The 16,052-nt window shown below is 40.3% G+C and overlaps 1 protein-coding gene across 1 annotated transcript in view; it reads left to right on the plus strand.

Moving 5' to 3' along the window:
- LAMB1 (laminin subunit beta 1) overlaps nt 1–16,052 on the plus strand; it is a 97,231-nt gene that overhangs the window by 18,821 nt on the left and 62,358 nt on the right. Inside the window, exons 5-14 of the mRNA XM_084811029.1 lie at nt 2,361–2,549; nt 2,635–2,698; nt 4,273–4,475; nt 5,545–5,665; nt 6,894–7,082; nt 9,547–9,726; nt 11,360–11,472; nt 12,793–12,872; nt 14,815–14,950; nt 15,640–15,798. Of these exons, the coding sequence (XP_084667155.1) occupies nt 2,361–2,549; nt 2,635–2,698; nt 4,273–4,475; nt 5,545–5,665; nt 6,894–7,082; nt 9,547–9,726; nt 11,360–11,472; nt 12,793–12,872; nt 14,815–14,950; nt 15,640–15,798 (1,434 nt within the window). The remainder of the gene's footprint in view (nt 1–2,360; nt 2,550–2,634; nt 2,699–4,272; nt 4,476–5,544; nt 5,666–6,893; nt 7,083–9,546; nt 9,727–11,359; nt 11,473–12,792; nt 12,873–14,814; nt 14,951–15,639; nt 15,799–16,052) is intronic.

Genomic DNA, 16,052 nt, shown 5'->3' on the forward strand with positions numbered 1-16,052 from the left:
GCTTAACTAGCTATTTAAGGATAAAACAAGTAATATCCCTAGTTCCGAGGAGATGTTCTTTAAGGGATTTTAAAAGCTATTAAAATTGGAATGCAAGAGGGAAGATAGACCACAGCATTGTTAGTTTTACAATGCATGTTAATTGGCTTGTTGTGTATTCTTAGATAAGTCTGCTTTGAATAAATCCCAAACACTCATAAAGCAGAAGAAGATTAAGTGTTCCTTCTTCATATCTTCTCTCTGTACTAGTAATCTATAGCTGGCCTATTTTTGATGGTACTGATCACTGCATTTCTGTAGATGCTGAATTGTGTTATAAGTCCACCTAATTTTCTCTGTACCACTCCTTGTATCTGTATTAAAAGCCAAGCCCTAGTACTATTATTCTTTGAGACAACAGAAATATTGGCTTTAAAATTCATTCAAATTTGGCAGCTGAAAATCATCCACAGGAGAAAAAAAGAGAACATCTGTATACAAAGTGCTTTTGTTTTCTTCTAAACAGATGTCTTGGCAGGACAGATGCACCATATGGTTTAAAGTACATTTTATTGGGGAGGCACACAGTAGTTTGATTCTCCTGATATTTGCATTCAGAAAATCTCTGTGGGAATTGCATTAGATAAAGTTAATGCGTAGCTTATGTGAAAATAATTTGGACACTTAATTTCATTCCTGGTGAACAGGGTTTTTTTTTTTGAAGGAGATAATAGTTTCTGTAATTAAGAAGCACTATGGCTTCCCATAGAGTAAACATTTTCAATAATGGATCATCTGCTTTTTAACCAATTATTAGTTAATAAATTTCTTAAATATTAACTATATTTGTGTATTATGAAAACCTCAATATAGTTGCCTGTTTAGATACTGAAGGATGTATCAGAGGGCTTACAATTTAACAAACAAAAGCTAGCCCTCATTAGATGAAAATTTATTTCTTAGACCATATTATAGTAACAAAATAATAATTATAGAGGCAAAATCACTTCAAACAATAAGCAAATGTTTCCTTAACTCTCAACCCCATCCATTAAAATTGGGTCGCAGTTATTAACAAACTAAAAGCTTTAGAGAGTAACCCTATGCCCACCAGACACTGTCTGGGGGGAGGGGGGGATAGGATAGTTTGGTTTCTTGACTCCAAGCTCAGAAACAGGGCTCTGAGCTTGGAGCCAGGAAACCACGCTCCCCACCCCTCCCCCTCCCCCTCATAGCTGGCACAGGGAGAACCATGCTGGCTACCTCTCCACACTCAGAAAATGGAGTGCAGAGACAGGGAAAAGGGGGTATTTCTGGGGGTAGGGAGGAGAAGAGACCAGGGCAGCTGCCTAAGGCCATTTCCTATTACCACCTCAGCCTCCTTCCCTCCTCCTTTGAGGCGCCACTGCTAGACAGGTGAAATTGCCTGTCTAGCAGAAATGCAGGGTGGCTGGAGTGCGGAGCCTTCACTCTCCTCCCACCTTGCATTGGATACTCATAGCCTCTGAGTTCAGAGGCTGCTGGCTCTCTGAATAGGATTGTGCCCTTAGTTGGTTAACTTTCCAATTAAGGCTGAAATCCTATGCATACTTCACTTGGGAGTAAGTACCATTGAACACAGTGGGACTTGCTTCTGAATAAACATGTGTAGCACTCTACACAGTACACCAATTAAATCTAACTGGACTAATAGACACTCAAAGATATCTTCAAAATAATTTGAGCTCTCATCTAGTCAGAGACAATTTAAGGACAGATTGTTAAATGTTTGTACATAATACAAATACACAGCGGGCACTAACGAGGGATGGAGGGACAGAGATTTATACTGCAAAATACAGACACATTGTGCATGCAAAGCATTGCGCTGCCAGTGAGCTATAACCCTTATTGTAGTAGATTGGCTGATGTTCTCTTTTCCAGCATAAGGGAAGTTAGGCTGAGATTCAGAAACATAACCAGTCAGGCACACCCTTAGTTGTACTGATACATTTGCCCTCCCTGAGACTTCATGGGGACCCCATCAATCAAACAACACCATTTTTATACCATCAGGGGATTTTGTTGGTGCAGTTGCACTTTGGTGCTAGCACAGCCTGGATGTTGAATGAATATTATTATGAACATGCTCCTGTCCCTATGGCAGATTTACTGGTTTGAGTACCTGCAATTATAAGAGGTTTATTGCTTTAAATAATTTATGTAGATTGGCATGCATAGTCACTGAGTTCTGACCATACTCTTTGTATTTAAAAGAAGAAGAAGAAAAGAAAACAGAAAAAAGATGAGGAAAATTGAAATCGATACTGGGAAGCTATTTCAACATAGACCCAGATGTAATTTAAGAGCCCTTAAAATCTACTGCTGTTTTTTATTCCTAGACCTTTCGCCCATCTGCAATGCTGATCGAAAGATCCTCAGATTTTGGGAAAACATGGCAAGTATATAGATATTTTGCCTACGACTGCGAGAATTCATTCCCAGGTGTTTCCATTGGACCTATGAAGAAAGTAGATGACATTATTTGTGATTCCCGGTATTCTGATATTGAACCTTCAACTGAGGGCGAGGTTGGTGGTTTTATGTATGATTGAACTGCCTTATTTGTGAGGCAGTAATTTCTATGATACTGATGAAACCCCATGTTTGTTTCAGGTAATTTATCGTGCTCTGGATCCTGCTTTTAGGATAGAGGACCCATATAGCCCAAGGATTCAAAGTATGTATGCAATTCTTTTAAAAATATCTATATGATTGTACTGGAACTGTTTTGCAATAATTTCCTTATCTATTAGCCCTGTTAGTGGGATGCTATTATATTTTACATGCTCCTGTCCCTATGGCAGATTTACTGGATTGAGTACCTGCAATTATAAGAGGAGTAAGGCTGACAAATCTGTTCAGGGTTATTTGATAGTTCTATGACTGGGCTGGCATTTGAACATCAGTTTCTCTGGTTCAGGTTTTAATGCTGTCTGCTGGATTGCACTGCTGCTTTTTTTCACTTGCAAGTCGAAAAGAAGTACAAGATGCTGTTAAAAAAATTTAAAATCATGCCTCCATGTAGTGAGCACTACACTGCCTTCTGGGAACTAGTTTGTTTCTTTAAAGCACAGGTGGCTTTAGATGGACTTCACGTGAGCTCTGAGGTGTATCTGATTGCAGGAGTGAGGGCTGAAGGATTTTCATTGACAGCAACCTGTGTTCCCACTGTGATCAAAGGAGCTGTTAAACATGCATGCTTTTAAGCTGATGAAAGAGTGCTGAAATGTCCTTATGTGTGCATCGTGAATAAGAATTCATGCAAGCATACTGATGGTTTGAATGGCTAAATGTGCTTAAATCCAAGCATATCAGCAACATCTGCCTGTTTCATTTCAGCATATAATATTAATTAATGACATTTACAAGGCACTGCTACTGAGTGATCTCAATTCATTTCAAGATGTTTATTTTAGTTTCTTACCCTCCCTCTCCCAGAGACTCAGTATAAATAAAATCAGACAAGGCCCAGGACATAGAATAAAGGTATATGATGCAGCAACTTTGCTGAAGCTAAGCAGGTCTGCGTCTGGTCTGTGACTGGATGGAAGATTGCCCTGGAACCTATGCTGCTTGAGATTCATGATGAAAGGGAAGACAGGATGTAAATGTAATAAAATAAATAAAGATAGATAAATTGAACATAGAAATTAATTATTTAATAATATAGTGCTTAATCTCAGCCTGCATAAAAATATGTTCAGGAGCAAGGAGAACAGTTGCCCCTCTATGAGCTCTTGACATTTGTATATAGTATATAGATGGTACTACTATTAACAAGACATGCTTATCTGAATCAAATATGTATTAAACAATATCAAAGAATGGGTTTTTAACATATCAAACAATTTTAGGTCAGTAGGCACTTCAAAATGTCAAAATACCTAAAATAGTATGAGTGCAGTAAAGCTGGAAATTATCAATTAAATTATCAATTAAAAGAGTGACAAAAAAGGAAGAGAATATGTAGCCTCCTATTTTCCCCTGCTCCCCACACATAATGAATATCTTAATTGTGTTGGACTACAACTCCCGTCATCCCAATCAGCACAGCCATTGCCCGTGCTGGCTGGGGTGATGAAGGTTGTAGTCCAACACAGCTGGAGGAGAAAAGGTTGAGGAAAGCTACTGTGTCAGGCCAATCACTAATGACCATCATGGTTGTTGGTATATGTTTCTTATATAGATACAAGTAGATATTACTGTCCGGTTTAAAAACGACAACCCTATTTCTTTTGTTCAACTTTTCAGATATGTTAAAGATCACAAATTTAAGAATCAAATTTACCAAACTACACACATTGGGAGACAACCTTCTTGATTCTAGAATGGAAATCAGAGAAAAATATTATTATGCCATTTATGACATGGTGGTCCGTGGGAATTGCTTCTGTTATGGGCATGCCAGTGAGTGTGCACCAGTGAATGGATATGATGAAGAGGTGGAAGGAATGGTAAATGTTTATATTGCTTTCCTAACAAACATTTTATGATTCTGCCACTCATACTCTTAAGAAATTATGTTCTGTAAACAGGCACTTTGGGGAGCTACCAGTATAAACAAAGGTAGTAAAAGTAGATTTCATATGAACTTAAATTAAGGGGGCTGTTGAGTTTATTAAACATTGTGGGTCAAAATAGGTGAGGCAGCGGCAGACCTCTTCCTATTCAGATCTGCCCCAATCAGGTATAAAGCAGGGTGTGTCCAATGTCCAAATGTTGATAGGAGCAGGATTTAGCACAGGGAATGGGCAAATGCACCCTATGGGCCGCATGCATCTCCCACTGCTACTCTCTGAATTTACCTGAATTGGGGGGGAGGGGGGATCTTTTTTTGGAAAAAAAGTTGCATCTGTAGCAGCTTCGGAGCACACAAAGGGTCAAAATTAGCTTGTATGCAAGCTAATTTTGATCCTTTCAGTGCTCCAAAACTGGCACAGGGCACCAGTTAAATTGTTTATTTTCTTTTTGGTGCCCATGGGGTGGTGGTAGAACCCATGGGATGGGATCCAGGGGATGAAAATAGCCCTCAGACCTCCCAAAATTGCCCTTCTCTGATTTAGCACCACCCACCTTTGGGGGTCTAGACATTGGACACCCATCTCTGCTTTATACCTTATAGGGGCAGACTCAGGATTAAACAGATGGGCAGTCACCATCAAATTTTGTGTGGCCCTGACAGCCAGCTGTTTGCATCTCATCTTTAGTCTGTTCTTAGCATATAAAATATAGTTTTCTACCTTAAATGGTTGAGTGACACGCCTCTGTTGCCCTGCCAGTTAACAGGCTGCATTATCACCTTCCCAAAGATGAAATAACTCATACTTCTTCCTGATCCACTGCTCCCAATTCTCTGGAAGGAGAAGAGCCTCTAGAAATTAACAAGTGCCTTGCTCTTAACTATCAAAGGCTAATGTTTCAGTATACAAGCCTTTAAGCAGTGGAAAGAAATTGCTTTTGCTAGCGTGTTTAATGTATGGTATCTTCGTACACACATGTTCCTGTCTCTCTTTTAAATTAAAGGTTCATGGCCACTGTATGTGCAGGCACAACACCAAGGGCTTAAACTGTGAACAATGCTTGGACTTCCACCATGATTTGCCATGGCGACCTGCTGAAGGTCGCAACAGCAATGCATGCAAAAGTAGGTGTAACAAATTTTAAATTATACTTTGTAAAGTCTATGATATTCAAGCGTAATGAGCCTTTCATGAAAAGCTGAGCCCTTTTGCTTATAAATGACACAGATACCTCTAATTTTGCTAAACATTGTTGATCACAAACACTGTTATTTCTAAAGTATAGAAAAAACAAAATGGAAATGGCAAACCTTGGATATGAAAAGGTTTTCAATTGAAATGCCTGTGCAACTACTAGCTCCATAGCAAAACAGGGCTTTTCTTTTCTTTTCTTTTCTTTTTTAAAGAAGATCCTGCTGCCCCACCCCCACTCCCACACTGTAATGCAGGCATGTAGTAACCTTGAAAGGATCGATAGCACGCAAGGCTACTATGCTACCAGTTCTCTAATAAAGCAACTGCTTGTTAAGCTGATTTCAGAACCCCTAATCAGATGTAGGTGAGAAAATCAAAATGAAGGGGAAATAATTTACATGACTAAACAAGCTGAGAAACCAAATGTGTAGTGCTACACCAGACATAATAATAACATGAGAATTACACACTCTAAATATAGAATTGAAAAGAGTACAGCTAGCATTCAAAAGAAATTGTTCAACTAATTCTAATTTTCTATACCAGAGGTGGGCAATCTCTGGGGGTTGAGGAGCTCACCAGGGGTGCATCCTGTTGCTGCTGAATTCTCCACAGTGGCAGCAGCCAAAATTGTGACAGTTTTCCATTTGAAAAAAAGGTGTGAGGAGTGCATATGCCTTGGTTACAAGCACAAATGTACTTTCCGGAAGTTTCCAGAAGCATCCCGGAATTGCCTTTGTGCCATGTGTCTTCTTCCAATAGAAAACTGCTGCAGTTTTGCCCACTGCAGTTTTGGATGCAAATTCGGCTGTAGCAGCAGGGAAAGAGGCGGGGGATACAAAAACCAGTGGGGGGGGGGCACATGTTGCCCATTGCTATTCTGTACCAACTAGAGCTTGGTATCAAGACTCGTGACAATGAGAACCTAACAAAATGAAGCTGTACGTTATTCTAATACATTACACATCCCTTTACCTCCAAGACAAAGCTACCTGGAACCGTCACTGGTTTACCGTCACCAAGATTCTCAAAGGTTGAATTTGGGATTACCTTAAGTACTGGACAGCTAATATATGCTTAATCATTTGTATTACTTAAAATAATTAATACAGTTATTTTAAGAGCAGATTATCACTTGGAGCTTGCTCCTTATCTTAGAATGCAACTGCAATGAACATTCCACACAGTGCCATTTTGATATGGGTGTTTATATGGCTACTGGAAATATCAGTGGTGGAGTGTGTGATGACTGTCAACATAATACGGTGGGGCGTAATTGCGAGCAGTGCAAACCCTTCTACTTCCAGCATCCAGAAAAAGATATCCGGGATCCCAACGTTTGTGAGCGTAAGTACATCACCCTTTAATGGGGAACTGCATTTAATAGCATGTTATAATTATCAGAGATACAGTTAACAGTCCACCCATAGTTGCCATCTTTCTCATTTCACTCACAGTCATTTAATATGCGAATGTGCTTCTGAAGAAATAAATATGAGTGCGGGGGGGGGGGATTTGTCCAAAAATCTATAAATGGGGGGAAAAATACAGTCACCCAGTTGTAGAAGCTGTGGGCCTATTCACACAAGCACAGGAGAAGGGTAGTTGGGGTAACTATGGAGGGGAGGCTAGCGAAACCATTACATGTGGGCCTATCAGGGAACTGGGAACCATGTGGCATTGCGTGGTTCTGCTACCCCACCCCACCCCTGTAGTTACTGGGAGAGCTTAACTGTGTGGTTTGTGCACATCCCAACATCCTCTGTGGTGCTCCGTTGTCTTGAATGGCCGTGCGACCGTCAAGAAAGTGTGCAGCGGCTACAGCATCACCCACAGTGGCAGATATTCTAGCCAGCAGACTCTATGGTCATGTCTTGCAAGTCTTCTGGAGCCCGTTTAAACTAGCAGGGAGCCCACCACATGTAATGGTAAGCCATCCTGGGAGCCCTTAACCTTTTTGCAGGGGCTGGTTACGCAGGGTGACTTAGTAACCACACAGAATGTGGGTTTTTCCCTCCCACCCGACATGCTAAGATACCGTGGTTAGCAAAAAAAAGCCTAACCACCATGTCTTAGCGTAACATCTGAACAGGTCCACAGTGTACGTATATACACTTTTGTATTCCAGAAATACAGTGTACTTCCTTTCCAGGAACGTTAGCATTTTAGCATTCTAGTCTTTTAGTTCTGTTGTTTTAAATTTGTTGTTGTTGTTGTTGTTCAGTTGTTAAGTCGTGTCCGACTCTTCGTGACCCCTTGGACCATAGCACGCCAGGCCTTCCTGTCCTCCGCTGTCTTCCGGAGTGTGCTCAAGTTCATATTCATTGCATCAGTGATGCTGTCTAGCCATCTCATCCTCTGCCGTCCCCTTCTCCTTTTGCCTTCAATCTTTCCCAGCGTCAGGGTCTTTTCCAGTGACTTTTCTCTTCGCATTAGGTGGCCAAAATATTTGAGCTTCAGTTTCAGTATCTGTCCTTCCAATGAGCACTCAGGGTTGATTTCCTTTAGGACTGACTGATCTGACCTCCTTGCAGTCCAGGGGACTCGTAAGAGTCTTCTCCAGCACCACAGTTCAAAAGCATCAATTCTTCGGCGCTCAGCCTTCCTTATAGTCCAGCTCTCACAGCCATATGTTGCTACTGGGAAAACCATAGCTTTGATTAGACGGACCTTTGTCGACAAGGTGATGTCTCTGCTTCTTACTATGCTGTCTAGGTTTGCCATAGCTTTCCTCCCAAGGAGCAAGCGTCTTTCAATTTCATGGCTACAGTCACTGTCTGCGGTGATCTTGGAGCCCAAGAAAGTAAAATCTGTCACTGCTTCCATTTCTTCCCCTTCTATATGCCAGGAAGTGATGGGGCCAGATGCTATGATCTTAGTTTTTTTAATGTTGAGTTTCAAACCAGCTTTTGCACTCTCCTCTTTCACCCTCAACAAGAGGCTCTTTAGATCCTCTTCGCTTTCTGCCATTAGGGTGGTATCGTCTGTGTATCTGAGGTTGTTGATAATTCTCCCAGCAATCTTAATTCCAACCTGTGATTCACCCAACCCGGCATTTCTCATGATGTACTCTGCATATAAGTTAAATGAGCAGGGCGACAATACGCAACCTTGTCATACTCCTTTCCCAATTTTGAACCAATCGGTTGTTCCATGTCCGCTTCTTACTGTTGCTTCTTGACCCTTGTACAGGTTTCTCAGGAGACAGGTAAGGTGGTCTGGTACTCCCATCTCTTTCAGAATTTGCCACAGTTTGTTGTGTTCCGCATAATCAAAGGCTTTAGCGTAGTCAATGAAGCAGAAATAGACGTTTTTCTGGAATTCTCTTGCTTTCTCCATGATCCAGTGAATGTTGGCGATTTGATCTCTAGTTCCTCTGCCTCTTCGAAACCCAGCTTGTACTTCCGGTAGTTCTCAGTTCACATACTGTATTTTAAATATCTGCATTGCTGCTAGGTTTCATTCTGGTTGCACTTTATACTGTAGTCTTAAGCTTTTATATTTTATACTGTTTTTATGCTGTACTTACGGTTTTAATTTTTGTGAACTGCCCAGAGAGCTTCAGCTATTGGGTGGTATAGAAATATAACAAATAAATAGAACCTTCTGTTTTTAATGGGTGAGAGCAGTGGAGGTGCTGTGCTGTCATAATATTTTAAGATGTGGGTAAATGGGAAGGCTAGTTTCCAGCTTTAGATTGTGGGAGATTCAGATGGTAAATTTTGGATAATGTAAGTGGTGCTGTATTTTGCTGTATGTATTCTGTACAGTAGCTAAGATTAGATATTAAAGAGTTTGTTTGTTTGTTTAGCATGTAACTGTGATCCAGTTGGGTCCCAGAATGGTGGAATATGTGATCGCTACACTGACTACTCAACTGGCCTTATTGCTGGACAGTGCCATTGTAAATTATATGTGGAAGGGGAACGTTGTGATTTCTGCAAAGAAGGATTCTATGGATTAAGTTCAGATAACCCTCTTGGTTGTCAGTGTAAGTAAAGCAAAGCAAAACCTCTTTGAAAGTTTGAGAAGAGTATTGCTAGTTCTGCACTTCATAGATTTTGCTAATTGCATTTAATTGACTTTAGACCTGTGAATATATAATTTTCCTTCAAAAAGCCATTGTCTCATTGTATATTCTTATGCATATCAGGATGGTGAAAATATTATTGTGGATTGTTTAGTTTGGATGGGACTGTGGGTTATTCCAGCCTGTTTTCCTGAATGTTCAATTGTCATGTTTGGCAGGGAGGGGAATGTTTCTTTTTTTATTTATTTGGTTTTTGATGCAAAGGAAGTCTAACTCTGTTACTTGTGGAGATATGCAGGTGGGAGGGTGGAAATGCCAGTACCTGCCTTCCAGTATTCTGGGCAATGGGCGCAAAGGAACACTTTAAAAAAATGTTATTAAGCTTAAATTAAACACTTTAAGGGCACAATGCTTTGCATGATTAGACAGAAAAAAGTCCAACAACTCCTAGGATTCTGCAGCCAGCATGGATTGTGCTCTAAATGTACTCATAATTGGGGGGGGGGGTGTTTGTGTTTACTTACGATGCCCTTTCCAGTGTATCAGTAGGGCCTCCCACCACAAAAGTTCTGCATGTGGGACTTGTGCTTTTGGGACATACATCAATGCTATATGTTTTTATATAGTTGTTTATCCCCACCACCACTGGTTACAGATTAGTGCTGGTTGTAAGTTGTTGTTGTTGTTATTATTATCCCACCTTTTTCCCAATACTGGGACTCAAGGTGGCTTTACAACATTAAAAACCTATACAGCTGAAACATATATATAGAAATATACAAAAGTTAAAAATATAATTAATAATATTAAAATTTTATAAAATATCAGAATTTAAAAAGACAATGACAATATAAACAATAGCACCAATCTATCATATTCTCACAGGTCCGCACTAACTATCCCCAAAGGCCTGCTGGAACAAAAAAGTTTTTGCCTGCCTGCGGAAACATACCAAGGAGGGTGCCATGCTCATCCCCCTGGGAAGGGAATTCCAGAGCCTTGGGGTAGCCATCGAGAAGGCCCTCTCCCTCATTCCCTCCAGGCAAGCCTGTGATGATGGCAGGACCACGAGAAGGGCCTCCCCTGAAGATCTCAGGGCACGAGCAAGCTCATGGGAGAGAATACGGTCTTTCAGATATCCTGGACCTGAGCCATATAGGGCTTTATAGGTCATGACCAGCACTTTGAATTGTGCCCGGAAACAGACTGGGAGCCAGTGGAGTTGTTTTAGCAGGGGAGTTGTATGCTCCCTATAGCCAGCCCCAGTCAACAGTCTGGCAGCAGCTCTTTGAACCAGCTGAAGTTTCTGAACACTCTTCAGAGGCAGCCCTGCGTAGAGTGCGTTACAGTAATCCAAACGGGATGTAACTAAGGCATGTGTCACTATGACCAAGTCACTGTGACCTTTAGTCTACAGTAGAATACATCTGTTGATAAGCAGTCAAGGAATCAGTGGTGATTAGGGAGCAAGAGAGCAATTTGTCTGCAATGAAAAATGAGGGACAAGGTTGAGGTAAATATTTGTATCAAATGCTGTGCAATGTATAACTAAGACAACTAGTTCCTGATTTATTACTTGTATTTTCGAACATAGCTTGTGAATGTAATCCTTTGGGCACACATCCTGGAGGGAATCCTTGTGACTCTGAGACAGGAAGCTGCTATTGTAAACGTCTTGTTACAGGAAAGCACTGTGATCAATGTCTGGTAAGTTGCCTTGCTTAAAAGAATAGAATGTTTATTTATTTATTTATTTTAAAACTCTTTCAGATGAAGTAGCAAATGCCATTTGTCTGTTTGGCTTTATTGGAAAGGTCCAAAATAATAAAACTGATTTCCAGCAACAAATCATTCCTCCCCTTAAAAGTCCATGCTGCATGAGCAATACTTATGGTCCCGTATTTAATTTCACACAACTTACATGCATTAGCCTTGGAATTCTACCTTCTAAGGCTTGCCATGTCCTCCTTAAGGGTTCAGCTGCCTTGCTCAGTTCTGCCCAAACCACATTGTTGCATCACATGGCAGCCTAAGGGGCTAGGCCAACTCTTGCACAGCTTCTCTAACATTAAAACAGTTAAGCCTGTGGCCCCCAACTTCTTTAGACCCATGGGCAGATTTGGGAATTGAGAAACTGCTGTGGACACCACCACAAAATGCCAAATCAATGGATTGTCACTTCGGCATCTACTTGTCACATCTATGGATCTTAGACTGTGTCTAATTCAGCAAAAACTTTTGTTCTGTGTTTACTGGACACCGCAACTTGTCTTTCATAAGACATTGTCTAATTTGGCTAATTGCTGGCAGCGCACTACAGCTAATGCTTCTTTTAAATGTTTGTTTAGACAATGTCCATTAGTTGGTTCCTTTAGGGAGAAGGTTATTATGCAGATAAATTTTGTACTGGAACAGTCTTTAATATTCACTGATGTACATGCTCATTTTAAATTATTTACCTGCTTCATGGAAATTAACAAACGGTCAGTGTAAATGGATTCCCTGTGCCCTTTTGACAGCTAAAAGACTGATATTACAACATGGGAAGGGTAAACACTCACGTCTTATAATGCAATGGATTAAGGACCTTACAGTGCTTTCAATACAGACACCATCTTCAAATGGATACTTATCTGGATATTTGGTCTGCTTTTGTTGAAGTCTATGCATGATTGCGAGAACATTGTATGCATTTCTTATGTATTCATTTTTATGGATATATACAAATCCATGTATGTATATTTAAAAAAAATAGGCAAGAGATAGGAAAGGGATACCCTGTCATACAGTTGGGCTGTATGATATGGGCTCTTAGCTACTACAGTAGTATTAAAAGAACAGTAAAAGGGGGCATTGATCCTTAGCACTCAAAAATAGCTAAGGGAAAACAAAGGCAAACAGTTCTGCTGTCAGTGCTCAGTATTTGACCTGGGCATTTTCAGCATTTTGCACTGCCTTGAGTTTGACCTGTGCTTGCGGTTTAAAGCTTCTTATTATACCAATAACAGCTGAAATTTCCCCTTGCAGCCTCAACACTGGGGGCTGAGCAATGATATGGAAGGGTGCCGACCATGTGATTGTGATGAAGGAGGAGCGCTGAACAATAAGTAAGTCTCATGTCAGTGAGAAGCTTGAAATTTTTCATTTCAGGAAGATCTGCTTCATCTCCAGCCTGGCTATATGTTTTGTTTTTAAATAACAATAGTGGTAGCAATACTTAGCATTTGCATAGTGTATTTCAAGTACTTAAAGTACTTGGCATGTTAGCTCAGTAATATTTACAACAGCCATGTATAAGATAGGCCGGTATCATAATTACCATTTTGCAAATGTGATGGGGTGTGGATGGAGAGACTAGTGGCTTGTCTGTGGCCAAGCCAGGCTTCCCACCTCTCCCCCTCTCTCCCTCCCTCTCGTTATATCTGTGTTGCTTCCAAGACCCCAGATTAGTTATTCTCTTCCACATGTGGGGAGCAGGGAAGCATGGGGCCAAGAAATGTGCTTCAGACAGTTAGAACTTATTTGCATGTACAGTTTATGGAGCTTTGCGTTACAGAAACAGAACAAGAAGCAGTCCTGGGAATGCTGAAGACTAGACTTGAGTCATTTTGTTCTCACCAGTGTACAAACATAAGAATTGCGTGCGTGGATCATCTAGTCCAGCTTTTTTTGGCCTGGGGCCCTCCAGATGTGTTGACTACAACTCACATCATCATCACTCAGCAGAGTTGGGGATGACGGGATGTTGTAGTCTGATTTATTTATTTATTTATTATTTCATTTCTATACTGCCCAATAGCCGAAGCTCTCTGGGTGGTTCACAAAAATTAAAACTAAACAGCACACAATAAAACAATTTAAAATAATAAATTATTATTTTAAACATCTGGAGGGTGCCAGGATGCGGAAGGCTGATCTAGTCTAGCATTCTGCTTCCAACAGTGGGCAGCTAGGTGTTTCTGGCAGCCCACAAACAGAACAGGAAGCCAACATCCCTTGTCGGTTCTTAGCCCATAGCATCTGGTATTCAGAGATATGCTGAACTTGTTATTACTTAATTTGGTTCAGCTAGTTAGCTTACACTTGGGATAACTGTTACTTAGTCAGATTGCCTCTACATAAATCTTCCTTTAATTTCAAGCTTACCTCTCCCGTCTGTCTGAGAATGAAATGCATTGAATCACTCTCATGCTGGTATGTTGATAATTTGCCCCTAATTATTTGTTTGCCACACAGGTATCAGTTCGTATTAAAAATGTGTGGTGAAACCATGAAGCTGCCTCACCTCTGAATGTGTTAACAGCACTGATTGCAAAACCATCTGAAAGTGGGCGTCACTCACTAACAGAAGCTGAGCCAATATGGTTCTCCTTTTTGGCTCTCCCAAGAAAATGGGCTCATTCATCCCAAAGGTCCTGCTTAAAAACTGCTGCAGTTGAGATGTCTATTTTTACAAGCCTGTTTTCTAATTATTCAGCAGCCTGTTTGGAAGAAAGGAAGTTCCTAACTGCAGTTTTCCTTCAGCGTAGTTCATGGTGGCTTGACACAGCACCTGAAATGCACAGCTGTGTTGAAAGCCTAACTTGTAATTCTGAATGCTGGAAAACAACCAGGGAGGCATAACAAAGAATGGCGTCATTATGCAAAGGATATGAAACTTCCCATATGTGTTAAAATCTCTCTGGGATAGATATAATAATTTCACAGGAAGAGAGACTGCTTAATGATGACAGGTTTTTCCATGGAATTTTTTCACTGTAAATTTTATCTGTCCCCAAAGTTTTCAGATGGCTCCTATAGAAGAAAATTACTTGCAGTTGAACCTAAACATCTGTGCTACGGTGTCTGCCTATGCAACAAAAACAACAGAGGCGACTAAGCAACATAATTTCTGATGGTTGTGCAGTATTCAGTGGATCCTATTCTAAACAATTACTTGTGCAGAAATTCCTAGGATTGAATTGTTATAGACTCTTGTCTATTTGTATCTACTTTTGCAAAGTCTTTTCTTAGACTATGTGCAATATAAATTCATTCTCTCTTTTTCAGCTGCTCAAGCGAATCTGGTCAATGCCAATGCAGGCCCCATATGATTGGCCGTCAATGCAATGAAGTAGAACCGGGGTATTTTTTCATTTCTTTAGATCATTATGTCTATGAGGCAGAGGAAGGCATTTTTGGCCCTGTGAGTACCAACTTTAACAATCAATCAAGAGACATGAGATCAGTTGCCATAAACCCCTTTCTGATGCCCCATCATTTCCATATATAGTCTGTTCTGTTTCTACCCTGTTGGATTTATAGCACGCCAGAAACTGATTGAAATAAATGTGAAATGTCTCAGGTAATTTGCTTAAGAAAGGCGGTGTGTGTGTGTGTGAAGTAAATAAATACCAGTGCACCAATGGTTCACCAGTGGATTGGCCACTGGGCCTTAATGGGTGTGAGTGTTAATGGGTATGAGTGTTATATGAACTTCTCCGCACCTCTCAAATATTTGAGTTGTGCCACACCTCAAGAGAGATGGCTTTAGTTATTCCAGGAACAGTTGATGTTTCTGTTTTCTCTAAATGTATTTTGTGTCTGATAAATAGGTTAATGTTACAAGTGGTTTTTACATGTCAGGTCTCATTACAGTAAATAAAAGTAGATAGGTGTAATGTAATTTCATGTCAAATCACCATGAAGTGGTCTGTGTAAGTATAGGAAAGATGAATGCTGGTATAAAAAGCATTTGTCAGCAAACAGAAGTAAGCAAGTCATGGATATGGAAAGAACCTGTAATGCCAAACTTCTAGTATTTTTTGCTAACATTTTTCAGACACACACATACCAAATTAAATAATATATAGTAATTTGTGTCCTGTTTTGCAGGGTGTGAGCATAGCTGAGCGTCAGTATTCTCAGGATCGTATACCTTCATGGACTGGAATAGGATTTGTAAGAGTTCCCGAAGGAGCATATCTGGAATTCTACATAGATAATATTCCATACTCTATGGAATATGATGTTCTGATTCGCTATGAACCACAGGTAAATGGTTACCCTGCAGGCCCATGCTGCTTCCAACTATTTCTTCTGAGTGGGAAATAAAGTTTTCAAGAAGTTTTAAAATTGGCTTATGGAAGTTGACTTTGCTTACCTACTTTTCTTAATATTGCACAGATATTCTAGTGACTACTTAATAGGACTTAAATCCAAATCTGAATAAATCATTTGTTTTTATATATGGTATTAGCAGTTGTATATAGCCTAATCAGGCATAATAATCTCTCAAATCTTTGTAA

The sequence above is a fragment of the Heloderma suspectum genome, chromosome 7 (assembly GCF_057233095.1).
Source record: "Heloderma suspectum isolate Gila_16-S chromosome 7, 16-S_ref, whole genome shotgun sequence".
NCBI lineage: Eukaryota > Metazoa > Chordata > Lepidosauria > Squamata > Helodermatidae > Heloderma > Heloderma suspectum.